The sequence below is a fragment of the Stylophora pistillata genome, chromosome 12 (genome assembly GCF_964205215.1).
Source record: "Stylophora pistillata chromosome 12, jaStyPist1.2, whole genome shotgun sequence".
Classification (NCBI taxonomy): domain Eukaryota; kingdom Metazoa; phylum Cnidaria; class Anthozoa; order Scleractinia; family Pocilloporidae; genus Stylophora; species Stylophora pistillata.
In genome coordinates, this window is record NC_142530.1 from 24987596 (window position 1) to 25003650 (window position 16055).

Here is a 16055-nt window from a genome sequence, read left to right on the forward strand (position 1 = left end):
TAATCTTTTACCTATGATAGATGCTTTGTAGGGGCATGGTTTCATATTCCTTTATGTTTTCAAATTAACAAGACAGCTAGCTAATCATTCATGAATATAGGAGAGAACGCTATGTCGTGCTAGATCGTTGCGGTAAAAATTTGTCCCATGGTTCCAAAACAAGTCAGTGCACCTGCTTCTAGGGTGGATTTCAGAAATTTAATTCTGCATGCCTTAGTGGTGTACTTTGTGTGTCTAAAACGGGGAATAACGTCCTTTATTACCCGACTCGGGCAGTCGGAGGGCCGATAACTAAAATCAACCAATCAAAATGCTCAATTGCCGGTCAATATTGTCTAAGTATTGGACCGGGCACTGTCCCGAATGGTCCCGAATGATACCGCACTTGTGTCCCTTTGAACTTCAGTCGTATAATAAATCTCTTATTAACCAATCTTGCTCGGGACCGTACTGGGAGAATATCGGCCCTCGGTCTTTTTTGTACAGACCACGCTGTGCTTGGTCCGTACTGTCAAGACCTGGGGCCGATATTCTCCCAGTACGGCCCCCGCGCTTGGTTAATAAGATATATATATCACCAAGGTGACACCATACAAGTGTGGGTTTTTTCTCTCAGATCTTAAGAAATGGACTGGAAGTTTCTCCTTTGACAGACGTACTGACTAAAGCATATGCATCTTTTGGCATAGAAAAGTCACATCAAGAAAAAAAAGACATTTTCTTGTATCATTTGTGGAATGATGATTCTTAACTTCTGATTAGTACATCCAGTTATCAGAAATCCACTTTATCTGTCATTAGTAAAGTAGACAAAAAAAATTTCCAGTTGTTTTTTCATCTTTGTTAACTACTCGGTTCTGTAAAAACAAAGTTCTTTATTCACGCACACACTAATCCAAGTAATAATAATGTAGAGCCAAAATTCACGAGTTTTATACCTGCTAGAATTTTGCATATATTACGGTCACACTACAATGTACACTAATTAGCAACAATTCTTTTGTGATAAAACGTAAATGGTGGTGTGAATTGCTGATTATGCAACAATCTTGTCCCATAAATAGATCAGGGGGAACTCTGAGTCCCTTAAGGAAATGATCGAAAAACACCAGACCTTTGCATTACATGCTCCGATGCCCCATCACAGTTGATGAAGGGTAGCTTTTCTTCATGACTGTCCACTGGTGGGGAGGGGCAGAAATCAGGAATAGTTTTACCGTATTTATTTGATTAAACACCCAACCTTGAATAAGCACCCAACCTTGAATAAGCACACACCTTGAATAAGCGCCCACCCTGAAGGTAGAAAAAGTTAATAAGTGCCCACCCTGTAGGTAGTTAATAAGCACCCAGCCTCAAATAAGTGCCCACCTCCAAAAAGTACTTTTAGAGCACCCAACCTCAAATAAGCACCCACCCCCCCCCCTCCCAAAAAAAAATAATAATAATAAAGTGCACAAGAGAAATACAGGTATTGTTTCATTGTCTGAAAATTTTATGACAATTTAATGTTAGTATTTTTTCTCAAAGTTTCAACTGAAATGTTACGCTGTCGGATATCAAGGAGGCAGCACCAGAAAATTCACTAATTGAGCTGACATTGAAGTTGATTGAGAATCATGATAGATGAAGAGACTTCTGTGAAGACCAAACAATGAGTTGTTAGTCCTGGGCATAAACTGAACAATGAACTGTTACAATTTAATTATATGCTTTAATATTTGTCATGTTTTGTTCTTATTTCATGTTTTGTTACAAAATGAACTTTTTACTTACTGAAAAAAGTGAAAATTTAATAAGCACCCAGCCTTAAATAAGTGCCCACCTCAAATAAGCACCCATCCTGAAAGTCCAAAAATTAAATAAGCGCCCTGGGTGCTTAATCGAATAAATATGGTGGTTTACCGGTGGTCCACTCTTATAACCCTGTAGTAGATAGTGTGCAAATTCTCTGAACATTTTGTTCTCTACAATTTTCTCTATACGCTGTGTATTTCCTAGGGTATTTTTAAAAGGAGAAAATCAATTAAAAATCAAGATTTCTCTAAGCTGACAATAATAATTTTCTTCATTCTTGTGCCGTTAACATTTGAATCAGGGGTCATGCTGTCAGGAGAAATTCAGATGCCAGTCAGCGTCAACTCGGCTATGGTAATTGACCAGAGTGGAGTGCAGTTTGGTCTGAAATTGTATGAGTGATTTCAAAATCAAACAGATGCACAGCACTATGGTGCACCTACTGTAGCAAAATAATATTGATGCCATATAAAGCGCACTATTATGTCATTGATACTTTAACCTGTAACAGGTTATTTTTTGCTCTCGACAGAAAGAGAGGAACCTTCCAATTATGTTTTTTTTTTATTGGAGACAGAAAAAAAAAAGCCCTGCAATTTATAAAATTGCAAAGGGCTTAAATTGTCTGTTTATTAATTGCGGTGGTCCGCCTTCAGCGCTACGCCCCCTACTTCCTGTTAATAATGCTGTTAAGTGACAGAAAAGGAGGAGCTCAAAAGGGTGAAAATTAAGAGATAAGAAAAAAGGCCAACCTGGAACCCTTGTCAAAATTAAAACCTGCAAGATATCTATTTTTCAACAGATAATGAGCAAGTTTTGTCCTTTTGTTTTAATTCTCAAATTGAAGGTTTTTTGTAAGGACAAAATTATGAGCACTTCTCAAAACACTAGTAAACCTGTCTAATTCTTATCCACTTGAATAGCATTGCAGAATGAAATTAGTTCAAAGCGGTCTCCTCCACAGCCATTTTCTAGTATTGCACGTAACATGTACATGACAATGCTTGATGAGCTGAAGAACAACTGCTGAAAGAGACTATTTTCATGGATTGGCAATTTTTTTTTGGTATTTTGCAGAAGAGAACATGTACAGTTCACAAGACTGTTAGGTACAAATTTCTGTGGTTTTCATAAAAGGCAACCTTGCTAATAAAGCTATGTTGGTTACACACGTGGGCATTTATATGCCCGCGTGGATAGCCATAAGAGCACGTCATCTTCAGTGCGCAAGCACTACGACAATGACCACGCAGGTGCTGTCCCTGAGGACCTTCTTAGCTGTTTAAAAGTTCTCAAGAAGGGCATGAACAAATTCGATTGTCTCATCAACAAGATGCTTTACATCAAACAATTAACACAGAGTTTGAACGTGCAAACGGATTCTATCTGTGCTAAAGTATTTGTGTAGCTACCTCCCCTATGCAAATTAGTTGTAACTCTTGAACTGGCGTTTGTTAATTTTATTTTCATTTGTACCCTTGATAATGGCGTCATGGAGTCGCCGAAACGGCGGGATATTATATCGTTCGTTTTTACCTGTCTATGTATTACTAAATCTTTGTTATTAATAATAAAGCAAAGCCATGTATAATTATTTGTTACAGTATTATTCAACCACGTAGCAATTTATAGCCATTTAATTGTTTATCGGCAGGTCATTCATTTACATGACCTTGAGAGGAATGACCGTGGTAGCATTTTTATCAAATATATAGCATGCCAACTGCAGCAAAATTATTGATCCCCATAGCCTCAAGTGTATCATTACAAGATTGTTACTTAGCTGCTGCAAAGTATGTTGTTGTTCATAGCGGATTATCGTCAAGTAGACTGAAATGAAATATGAGGCATCCATACATACAGATGTACATACGTTACTTGACCACTCCCCATAGTGGCTTTTCAGGGCCAATTCCCACCCATCCCACCCCAGGGGAGGACATCCACTAAACAGTCATCTCGTGCGTGGGAAATTAACGTCTCCTACCCCTAACCCTGCAGGAGACGGGGCCTACCGTTTATTCATCCTTATCAGAGAAGACTAAAATATCTATCCATTTTTTGATTGTAGAAAGGTAGCAAATTCTCCTCACTTATTTTAAGACCATGAGTATCGGTCAGGCCGGGGCTCGAACTCTCGACCTCCCACACAACACAATCCAGCGCTCTAACCAACTGAGCTAACCGGGAGGCCAATATGAAATGAGATTTTAAAATGGAGAGTCATTATGATTGCATTCAATTGTGAAATGGCAAGAAATTACCCTTTCCCCCAACTGGTTTATGTAATAATTGTTCCCTTTCTCAACTTTTCTTTTGTATGCTAATTTTTTCAAGAAACCAATTCATTCTTCAGTTCAATAAAGAGAAAATAAAACATGGGCATGTATAGATATGGAATTTCTCCGTGGGTGTTACACTCCATATATCACTAGTAAACACAGCAAATGAACAAGGCATTAAGTTCAACGTGAGAAGAGAAATTTAATATTCACAGGCAACCATGTATTGTTTTGTTTAATATAAAAACGCAACAGCCTTTAGCTGACAAAAAAGTCATCTCTATTTTAATGAATGAAAAAAAATCTGATCCAGAATCCTGAAAAAAAGTTGCAAAGAGCATTGGCAATAAAGCTCAAGTTTAAAAATGCATTGAATCATTACAAATACAAACAATTTACCTTTCTGATTAGACCTTTCAATTTACAAAATTCTGGTCTAATCAGACTTAAACACAACACGGAGGGCATGAGCTATCTGCTTGTATATGGCAAAACTTCACACCACTCTTTTATTTTTCAAGCTCCATGGTACATTGGCTGTTTCAATAACAGGGACTTCACTGATGGTTACATCACTAATGGTTCATCCAACACATCTGCTCAAGAAAATCATATGACACCAGTATGCTGTGTTAGTCAGTGTGTGCATAATGCAAGGTAGGTGTGGTTAGGTGAGATGAAAAGGTAAAGTCTAGGGTGAGCAAATTTGTTTGGCTTAGGTTCATTTAGAATCAGTTCATTCATTAGAAGTCAGTATGAACATTTTCCCCTGCAACCCAGCCTTCATTTCATCACTTACAGTATTAAGCATACAACAAATGAGCAATGAATCAACCCAGTGTGAACCTTGTGGATACCAACTCACAGTGTTTTGCAGATCCAACAGAGAAGCTGGTCTCCTTTGGATTCTAGTTTCTAAGGGCTGGCTACAAAGTGGTGACGTATCTGTCTTGATCCAAAATAAATTTTTATGACAAGCAAATGAAATTTTTTTTTATGGCTGCATGACACCCAAAAAATATGCTGAAAACACTGCAAACACAGGGTCATATGTACATGTAAATGCAATTAGGGATTCAATGATGACAAGTTTGGCTATGAATTTGGAAAGATGATTTGAAGTCAGTGGTATGATCAGAGTACTGTGTAAATTAGTGGCTTAGTCTTGGAGTGTGAGTTTTCTGAAGGTCTGGCTTTAATTAGGCTTGGGCCAAATGTGATAAGATTGTTTTGTTTTGTTGCCTTGCAGCTTCAGATATGCTGCAGTAAGAAATGGAAGCATCTGTATTTGCCTAACAGAAATAGACAAGAATGCCACCATCAATGATACTAACTGCAATACTAGGTATTATAACTTATGTCTGCAAAAAATTATTTTTAAGTGAAGTGTCTTTTTATAGTACTGGTACTGGTACATGGAGTTTGATTTTCAGCGGTCATTGCCAACTAGCCCAAACTAAATTAGAGAAGCTACTGCAATTATGAAGTTTTTGATAATTAAGGGTGCCCTTAGCTTATCAGAGGCAGGTTACATTGAGGAAGAGTTTCCGATTAGCGAAGCTACAATTTTAGAGTTTCCAATTAGGGGGAAGGATTTCGTAGAGGATCCAATGGAAGGGGCAGAGAGAACCTACAAGCAGGGCTCGAATTTAATTTTAGGATCACTAACCCTTTGGGTTAGTAGACATCTTTTGTACTAACCAAATTATAAAGTTTGGTATCCAAGCTCACAAGTTATGATATCTCAAATATTGAACATTTTGATAATAACAACTAGGACAAATTAAAGAGTAGCTGAAATTGCATGGTGACCTTAAAAACATTGACAATTATGCACCTATTTTAATTATTTCTCTCTCATCTACCATGATGATTAATCAAGAATAGTACATCTGCACATTCTCTAAAAAGAGTTTAAGTTGAACAACTTGAGTATTCTAAGTATTCTTCTGAGAGTCGGGTCTATGTGCTCTTTGTCCCGAAGTCCACCAATGTTTAAATATGTTAGAAAATTTTACTAACCATGTCAGGTTATAGTTGGATACACTTTTAGTAACCAAATGTTGTAAATAATTACTAACCATTGGTTAATGTGTTAGTACCGTTAATTTCAAGCCCTGACAAGAGATAAGAAGTTCAAACTTATAAGTTCCCCACTGTGTCAAGCCTTCTTCTCTGGGGGAGATGCAGAGGCCAAATAGCTCTTTTTCAAGCCTATACTACCTGAAGTACATGTAGTTCAATGTGTCATGTTCTTGGGGTAGATGCCAATACTCTCTCTGCAGCCAAGAGTACAAATGAGTGACAATGAATTTCCAGGGAAACTCATCAAAAGCTCAGGGTTGCCTCATGCTATGGGGATAGGGATAAGATATGGTAGTTTGGGTCAATCAACACTAGTGCACACTGTGACTTACAGTTAGGGAGGCTGCCCTTATCCGAGGAAGACTACACAGTGAGAGAGGAGGGTATAATATCTAAGAACATTGAAACAAGTCTTTACACATGTGGCCTTACATATACCTTACGAAGGGTGTGTATATGCTATCCACAGTTTAAATCACAGTATACATATACATGTTCAGCACAACAAATTTTGTTAACATTTATTCCTCTTAAATAGAGATTTATCTTTTGGATTGCATTATCTGCCCTTTGAACAAACTTGGTCCTGTGCTTGTACAGTGTTACTATGTGATAGGGTGTATAACAGAACACTGCTGTCAGTGGTGTAACATGAAGTTAATTGGCACACAATTATGTGAAGCAGATAGATGTAAGAAACCAGGAGCTCAGAAGCAAAAACAGTCTCCACAAGGGGCAGTCTTTATAAAGGGCATCTATTTGTTTGCTTGCAGTTGCCATGGTGACAAAAGTATCAAGTGTGGAGGAACACACGCAAGTAGTATTTACTCAACATCTGTTCCACTTCTTGTATCACTGAACATCAGTCTACCAAACCAAGCTTTACAAGGCACTTTAATCACCATCACATCTATGCTGTCTATCAAAGGATTGGGATATGAAGTCAGTGGTTTGAACAGGATAAAACAAGGAAATCAAACTGCTTACAGCATTTTCATAGAATGGTCTGTTCAAGGCAAGGTTTACAGTAATGCAAAAGTTAATCTGACTGGAAACTCATTGAATATTTCAAATGACATAATATTTCAAAACTATAGCAGTCATGACGTTTGTGTTCTTGCCTATAACTTGTTCTCAAACCAGCGGAGATGCAGTCATATTGAGGTTTTAGTTCCAATAACTGGCCTGCAACTTGTCACTGCATTTCAAGGAGGAAGCAAACTTCCCATCAGATTACCATCTTTATCAGTTAGAAGCTGTAAATTGGTGTATTTTAAATGGACTATTGGTCGCGGGTCCTTCCCTGAATTTAGATTTGACTTTGGAGATGGAAGTGATCCATTTGTTGCTACAGACTCCTCGTCAGATCAAAAATCACTGAATTTCACTTGTATGACTGTTTCTCACATCTTTAAAAGAAGAGGCAATTTTACAGTCAATGTCAAAGTGTCAAATGCCATTAGTCAGGAGTCCAAGACCTTTAATGTTCATGTGGGAGCCTTTAAAGCAAGCATTGAACTTGTGAAGAATAGTGAGGATTGTTTGTATGTTGAAGCAAATAAGCACTCAACATTAAAAGCCAGAATCTTGGATTCAGAGGATTGTAAAGTTCGCTATGATTGGAATTTTAATGATTCTTCACCAATCAAAGCAACTACAGGTGAGCCAGTTAATATTGGGTTGGTTTAAAAATTTGAGTAGCATTGTGGTTAGCTAGTTGATCAAGCTCATGTTGTAGCGCTGCCTGACTGTTGTATGGGAGGTCGAGGGTTCAATCCTAGACCAGACCAACGCTCAGGGTCTTAAAATAACTGAGGAGAATGTGCTGATGGCCTTTGCTCTGACATCTGCAAATGGTTAGACTTTAAAGTCTCCTCAGATTATGACAATTATAGACAGAAGGCCCCATCTCCTGCATGTTCTCTATACTCCATGGTTAGCATGGGACATGAAAGAACCCTAGCACTTCTTGCAAAGAGTTGAGAATGTAGCTCCCTCAGTGCTGTGGTCTGACCTTGTTATAGTTTATACAGGCTGGGCCAGTTAAACCAGCTTTAAATTAAGCTGAACTGGGCCAGCCTGTCTAAATACTGTACAGTGTAGATAATAAACAAATAGAGAAAGACAGAAATAAAGAAATGGTTAATTCAAAACTATCAGAGAACTCTGAGAAAACAATTGGGGTAGTGGATGATAGATTATCATCTAGCTCATCCAGCTCAGGGGAAGAAGCAATATTTTTACTGTCTCCCTATCTCCTGAAGTGTGGGCTACTTGACTAACTTTTTTTACCTTTGATGAAAAATGTTTTTTTAATATTATGGGAAATTTAACTCAGATTCGTTTGAGCAGGGTTGTAGCTAAGAAATTAGGGGCTGGCTGAAATTTCAAGTGAGGCAGCTCAAAGATTATACCTTAAAGAAGGGGGGGGGGGGGCTTCAACAAAGTTGAAATGATTTCTGTCTAGAAAATGGTGGACACAAATAAAAACTACCAAAAACTCTAGTAAGGGATCTCAGCTTTTTCATCTGGCTGGCTCTTGGCAACAACCCTGGCTTATACCATGGAAATTAGACTATTAGTGTGTGAAGGTTTTTTATTGTGGAATATTACACTCAGATTGGTTTGAGATTAAGGTATGTGTTTTCTTCCTGTTCCAGTTCCATGGGTGAGTCACAAGTTCTCCCTTGCACATCACCGGTATAATGTGACAGTTGTTGCATTTTATGATCATGGTGAAATTCAGAGAGTGGACCATGTGTGTCCTATTAAAAAACTACAAGGTGAACTCTATAGACTATCTGTGTGAATGTGTGGTACCACTCAAAAGTTACTTGACAGTTTCGACTCAACCCTGATATATATTTTTTTGTCTGCGTCCTCCATTCATGCCATGAATAGATGATACAATTGTATGTAAGGTTGTTGAAGATTTCTGACATATTATTTCAAGGGTGGCAATAATTTCAGACAAATATGATCCTGAGCTTCAATTTCAGCATAATTTTATTTCAGAGGTCAAGGATTTTCGTGTCAACAAGCAGCCTCTGGCTGACAAACAGAAAAACTGATAAGACAGTAACATACTGTCAACAAGAAAATACAAAATAACAAGGTAGAAAAAGTAGACAAGTAGATTGGAAAAGGCAACCCAAACTTGTTATGAGGCTTAATTAATTCTAGGCTAGAAATTTGGGATTCACAGAAACACATAAAAAGCATCAGTGCATATAGAGTCTAAGAGGCATACTGATACAATCAAAGCAGTAGACGTTGAATGAGCTGATGTTGAAGATTAGCTTCAACAAACATGGATGAAGAAAAGGCTTAGTGCTAATTGTTTGGGTGATTATTTGTTTTACTCATATCTAGGTGTGATAGTAAAGCCTGAGAAGCCACACCTGATATTGGAGACAGGTGAAGACACGACGTTCACTGCAGAGGTATTACCTGCAATAGGACCAAATGGAAACGTCAAGATCAAGTTTCACAGGGATGATAGGGTGCATGCACCAGTGGGCAACATGATGCGTGCCATATTTTGGGAACCAGGAAGGTGAGGTGGACCATTTTGTTTGGCTTACAAGGTTAGAATACAGTGCTCTTCCCTTGGGGGTGGTGCAAGATGCTGTGGCTTGATAGACTCTGGAAATGGGATCAAGAGATCTGGATTACATCTATGGCCAGACTTTGTTTTTGTAGTCTTGGGCAAGACTATGCACTCTCCCCCCTGCCCCCTACCTCCTCTGTAGGAAAACATAAAGAAATGCTTGGGGCGGGAGGGGGGTAACCTGCAATGACTTGGCATATAATCTGTGAGGACAAGAGATTTTCTTAGTCACTCTTCTTCAGTACTTTGGAAACCTGGGATTATGTGGTCTGATGGTCATGCAATGCAAGAGTGTTTTCGACCGTAATGTAGAATTCATTCTGTCACATTTTTTCTTAAAGGTTTACTCTGAAAGCTGAAGCAGAAAATGAAGTCAGCTCTGTCTATTCTAAAGAACTATTGATCTTTGTGTATGAAGAAATATCTGGGGTGAGAGTTAAAGAAGGATATGTTTAAATATTGTGAAGACTTCTTTAGTTTTGCCCAAAATGTAGGCACTGAGTGTAAGTCATGATCTCCTTCAACAGCTCTCTATCCACCTTGAATCAACAATACTGTTAGGAAAGCCTTCACATCTGACGGCAAGTGTGAAGAAAGGGACAAATGTTACCTTCTATTGGGACTTTGGAGATGGTTCAGTTATAAATACCACATCAACACGTATTACACACAACTACACAAGGTGAGAATTTGACAGTCAAGGAATTTTTGTACATGCATTTACATGTATGACCTACAAAGAGGTTGATATGAAATGCTTAACGACCAGTCAGGAAGGGAAACATTTGGTGCTGTTTCCCAAGGATCTCAAGTTTTCCCCTGCCAAAGGCCAATAATGAGGTCGATATGAAATGCCTAATGACTGGTCGGAAGGGAAACATTTGATGCTGTTTCCCAAGGATCTCAAGGTTTCCCAATCCAAGGCTTGAATTGCTTTTTAAGTTGCTTTTCTTTGCACTGTGAAAATTTGGGCCACTTTCTCAACCACTCAAATTCGACCCTCTAAACCAGTTGTGACCACTTAGTGATTCGTGTCTTGCACCTTTCAAGCAGTTTGCTTGTTTTTACTTAATTGTCTTTATTCCCTTCCCTGTTATATTTTTCTTTTATCCCAATTGCCTGTTGTGATTACATGTACAGTGTACTTTGGTTGAAGTTTTTTGACACTGAATTGAAAAGTGTTCTCAATTTATCTTTGTCTTTGTCATTGTTCTCTGTTGTGCACAGGAAAGGGGAACACAAAATCAACCTTATTGCCTCTAATCCTCTTAATGATCCAGAAGAAACATCAATCATAGTCCAAGTAACCGATTCACCCACTTGTTATCCACCAGCTGTCACCATGCTTGGACTTAATGGAGGAAAGGTAGATTGTAGAAATGTGTTTATAGATAAACCTTACTAATAAAGCAGGTTGAGGGGAGAGGGTTATGGATAGTTTTTAGGCGATGTAGTGTGGTTTGGTAGTATTTCTAAGCTGCACTGGAAACAGTACTGATTTTTCAGTACAAAAGAGGTTTCACATCATTCGTTATGGTCCTGAAAAAGTTTACAAAGTGTTTTTAAAAAAAACCAGCTAGAGGAACTTGGGCAAAAATTGACTTAATTTCCCATTTGACTTGCCCTGTAGACTTGCCAAACGTTTTACATGGATTTATCACATTATAAAACTCTTGAAAATGTATCTTTTGACTTAATTGTTACAATTATAATTATTTGAGACTCTGATAATAGCCAATAATGTATTTTACAGGTTCTTCGATCAAGAGAGCTTCGGTTAGAGGCTGATGTTGATGTAAACTGCCATAAGGCTGATCAACTTATTTACACGTGGAAGGTACTTACTTATTGGAAGATTTTTTACATGTTGCTTTAGTGAACATCATCAATCCTTTTCGCGCCTCGTGGCACATAGGGCCTTGCTTCAGTGAACAAGGTCCAATATAAAGCAGACGTCCTTTTTGAAAGGGACAATTGCTTTAGACTGAGATATGTCTTTTCATATTTAATTATATCAATAATAATAATAATAATAGTGATGATTATTATAATGATGATGACATTGATAACGTTATCGTGACAAGAACGGAAACTCAAACGCCAACAACAATGATGACGAAATGATAACAAGAATGATGATGATAATGAAGGTAAAAACATCACAAAAGTGGTATTCAGTAGGGCTTTGTAGATCCAGCAATTGAATAATTGTTTGTTAGAGAATCCCCCCGCCCGCCCGCCCACTTTGGCTCTCTTTCCAAAGGAGTAGGATTTTCGTTTCTCTAAAGTCATATCTTTTTAAATTATAATTATTTTTTAATTTACCCCAGGTAACTGCAGCATCTGGTGCCGATGAAGGAACTATAGTTGAGTTAGAGGGAGCGAGTTTCACAAGGGAAGCACTTGTCATTCCTCCCCATCAGTTGAATTACGGAAAATATTTTTTCCAGCTTGAGGTATGGAGTTTGGAATCTGTTGATGGATTTTTTTTCACTTCCGCTCTTTTTAAGAAGAAATGTTATTGATCAGGAAAATGTTGTCAGTTAGTGGATACCGTGTTGCTCATTGTCTGTTGAGTGGTGGATCAACGATGTTACTGAAATGTATATATGTATCCGTGGCACTTGCAGGTTAAAGGAAAACTTACAGGATTAGCCTCATTTACCAAAGTGCGGGTGACTGTCGTGAAGAGTCATCTGGTGGCTGTGATAAAAGGGGGCACTTCAACGGTTGTTGCGTATACACACAAGGAAATTGTAATGGATGCGTCACCCTCTTACGATCCTGACTCTCCAGATGAGAGTCATCTACTGAGGTAGGAAAAATGGCATTCAGTGGCTTTTACTATTATTATCCAAACCAGTTGCTAGACACTTTGATCTGTCTAATCTTTTTAGGCAGCATATGGCAGTCCGCGGCCTTTCCTTACACTTAGGTAGTTCGGACAGCCGCAAAACTCTAGAACAAAAGTTGATCCATTAAATCGGCACTCTTATTACCCACGATATGAATGAATGCTTTTCATCAACTAATTTACTCTTGTTCTTTTCAATACCATGTTCCCACCAATTGTGTAGTTCCATTTGCTGCATGCAAACACGCACGCGCACACGCACACGCACGCGCACACGCACGCGCACACACACACGCACACGTACACGCACATACACATCTCACAATTCCTCCATTCTCTCTGACGAAGGGTTAGCGCTCGAAACGTCAGCTTTGAAACTCTTTACGGTGGCCAATTTACTTTATCAATGCAGTTGATAAATCCAAAATTACCTTGTTATACTCCCCCACGGACGCAGCACCAAGTTTATTTCGAAACTTCACCCCTTTATTTATTTGTATTTTACTACTAGTTTCCTTTTCACAATTTTTCAGGATGACATTTGGGTGACATCTCAAAAACCTGCATGGCCCCATACTAACTTTCAAAGTATTTCCAAGGAGCTAATAACTAATTTTTAATGTATTTTAAAAAAATTGTAAAGGTGAAATAAACAATTTTTAAACAATTGTTTATTTCATCTTTACATGCTCACTTTGGGGGCTGGTTGGCTGCATGTGATACTTTAATGTGACAGCGTGATGCTGTCAGTGAGCTTCTATGTGCAAGCTGATGTTTGGCTGTGTAGCCGCGTGATGGGGTTCCAGTCAATACCCACTAATTGACCCTTGCTCACCATAGAGTCTCCTGTAGCTCAGTGGTTAGAGAATCCGACTAGATCACGAAGGGTCGTGGGTTCAAATCCCATCTGGAAACTCGATTTTTCTCTTAAAAAAATTGCTATGGGAAAAGTACCGTACTGTATAATCCAATTATATTGACACATGTATTTGTAGAAAATGCAAAGTTATATTGAGAAAGTTTTTTAATGGTTGCTGGCCTTGGAGAGACGAAGACAAAATTGTCATCATCTGACCAAGTCCTCTAGTGTTATTTTTAGAGTTATTCCCTTATCATGGTTTCCTTTCTGCCAAGCACTGTGTTAAATTGTAGGGTGAAATTATTTGCCAATCGTGCCTGGGTGGAAAGGAGCTCTGAAGTGTCGTGAGAAAAGGTCCTCGTTATCATGTGCCAGTCCGTTATCATACATATCTATTTGTTTCTTCACGTTGTAACTTGTTTTTGTTTTTATTCTCCTCCACACAGGTTTTACTGGAGTTGCCATCCGTTAAGAGACGAAGCCAAGTCGTGTTTCAATGATTCAAGAACGCCTGTCTCAATGAAAAGAAACCAGAGTGTTCTTAAGTTTCAAGTAGACTGGCTTTTGGAAGACGACTCATTCGACTCCTTTGAGTTTTTGGTCACAGTGGCAAAGGATTCCAGGAAATCCACAGCCTCAAAGGTTCTAATCATGAACTCTGCGCCTGGACATCTGTGAGTTACTAGTCAAGTTGTTACATATTTTGTACATGTATAACCCTGGGAGTGCCCCCTTCCTCCCACAATTCTGCGTGGTGATAGTACTTAACCAAGAGTTGGATGGTTCCATAATATATTTTACATAAAAGCTAAATTAAAGATTAAATCTGAGCTCTGGTAGTAGAATTTGACATTGGAGGTACAAACGTTCATTTATATGAAATGATTTGGCTTTTTGGAGTGTGATAGTACAGCCTTTGTTGATTAAAGAGTAAAGACAGAACTACAAATGGAAGCAATGTTTGGTCTTGGAATGAGCATAAATGGTGCAACAGAAAGATTGCTCCTCTTCCTCAGATGTGGCCTGGGTTCCATTCCTAAACGTGGCATCAAATAAGAGTTGAGCCTGTTGTTGTTTATTTCCTTACCCCGAAGGTTATTTTTCTGTTCTCCAGTTTTCTTCCCTCCACTTAGACCCAACACTCACAATTCGGCAGTGGAGAAAGAGCTAACCCATGGGAAGTCCCCCTGTTAAATTTCAATTTATTTATTGATTTGCTTAGCTAACTTAATTTAATTTTAATTTTTTTATTTCTGTAGGTTGTCTACTCACTGCCTTCAGTGTGATAAGGGTATTGTGAACCCCACTGCACCTCTTGTTGTTGTGGGCCTCTGTTCGTCATGTCCCTCACACAACACCAACATTTCTTACGAGTGGTACATCTATCACGTTCAACTTGTTGGCTCTGACCCTCCCAAGAAGGAGGAAGAGTGTGATAGTGAATCGGTAACCGATGAACCGACCAGTCCAATTCAAAGCTCTGGTTTTCATGGTACATCGAGACCGTTGACCTCACAACCGACTTCTTCCCCTCTTAGAAGTTCAAAACCAACCAGTACGTTATCAACCGTCAAGCACACCCCTGCAACCAAAAGACGTGGCCAATTTGGCCTGGGCGCAATCTGTATGGATCCTAATTTCTATGGACCTCTCCCAACTATGGAAACGACCAGACGGCCTCCTTTGGGTTCCGGAACTGGCACTGGTACCGGTGCTGGCTTTGGCACAGGAAAAGGAGTTGGAACAGGAAGTGGTGTTATATTTAATACGACCTCAAGTGACCCGGGCAGAGGTGATAAACCTGACAAACATGACGATGATGAGAGTGGTGATTTGTATTTTCCAACATATGTACCACAGTCTGGAAAGCTTTCCGGAAGTATCATCAGTCTAAATAAAAACCCCATGAGACTTTTGGAAAAACACACAACTACAGGCCTCAGGAGCCAAAATTTCGTTTTGCTCGGTGGCTTTTTTCCACCAGGCCAAATGTACATGGTGGCGCTCCAGTTGCATGATCACAGCACAGGCCAGAGAGGATTAGCATCCATCTACTTCAACACAAGTAGAACTCCCCAGTGTGAAACATGCACAGTAACACCTTCCATTGGAGATGCTTTGGAGACACCATTCCAGCTGACGTGCTCTGAAAAAGCTGCCAAGGTGAGGAAGTAAATTTTTTTCATTGTACGGTAGGCTCCCCAAGTGGACGAAACGAAATAATTCTTGTGCCCTGGTTAGCTAGCCGAGCTGGCATGATGGGCCTATCTTGTCCACTTCGATGCCATAAAAAGAGAACCGGTACCGCGATACCTGGTTTGCAAGTGTCAAATCTCTAGGTAACTTCTTGTGTGTGTCAAGAGAAGAGTTTTCTGGCAGTTTTGGCAGCTACAGAATTACAAATATGTGTTCAGGAAGTCAAAATAAAGAATAGTAGGTTGAGTTTTGTAAGTTTACATATAAATGGAACTTTTTTGACTAATATTCTTAGCCATTTAAAGTTTCTTTGTGTTACAAGTTTGTTTGACAGTGTCTTGATCTACTTTTCACTGTTGACTGTTTTCTCTT

At 38.9% G+C, this 16055-nt stretch overlaps 1 protein-coding gene across 3 annotated transcripts in view; it reads left to right on the top strand.

The window, feature by feature from the left end:
- Window positions 1-16055, top strand: part of LOC111323581 (polycystin-1-related protein) — a 52602-nt gene that overhangs the window by 2360 nt on the left and 34187 nt on the right. For all 3 annotated transcript variants that reach the window (XM_022926969.2, XM_088741520.1, XM_088741521.1), the window contains exons 2-14: window positions 4601-4736; window positions 5329-5424; window positions 6938-7824; window positions 8825-8947; window positions 9537-9720; window positions 10116-10203; window positions 10302-10456; window positions 11002-11140; window positions 11528-11611; window positions 12105-12230; window positions 12405-12589; window positions 13934-14161; window positions 14747-15650. In XM_022926969.2, coding sequence (XP_022782704.1) covers window positions 4601-4736; window positions 5329-5424; window positions 6938-7824; window positions 8825-8947; window positions 9537-9720; window positions 10116-10203; window positions 10302-10456; window positions 11002-11140; window positions 11528-11611; window positions 12105-12230; window positions 12405-12589; window positions 13934-14161; window positions 14747-15650 — 3335 coding nt within the window. The remainder of the gene's footprint in view (window positions 1-4600; window positions 4737-5328; window positions 5425-6937; window positions 7825-8824; window positions 8948-9536; window positions 9721-10115; window positions 10204-10301; window positions 10457-11001; window positions 11141-11527; window positions 11612-12104; window positions 12231-12404; window positions 12590-13933; window positions 14162-14746; window positions 15651-16055) is intronic.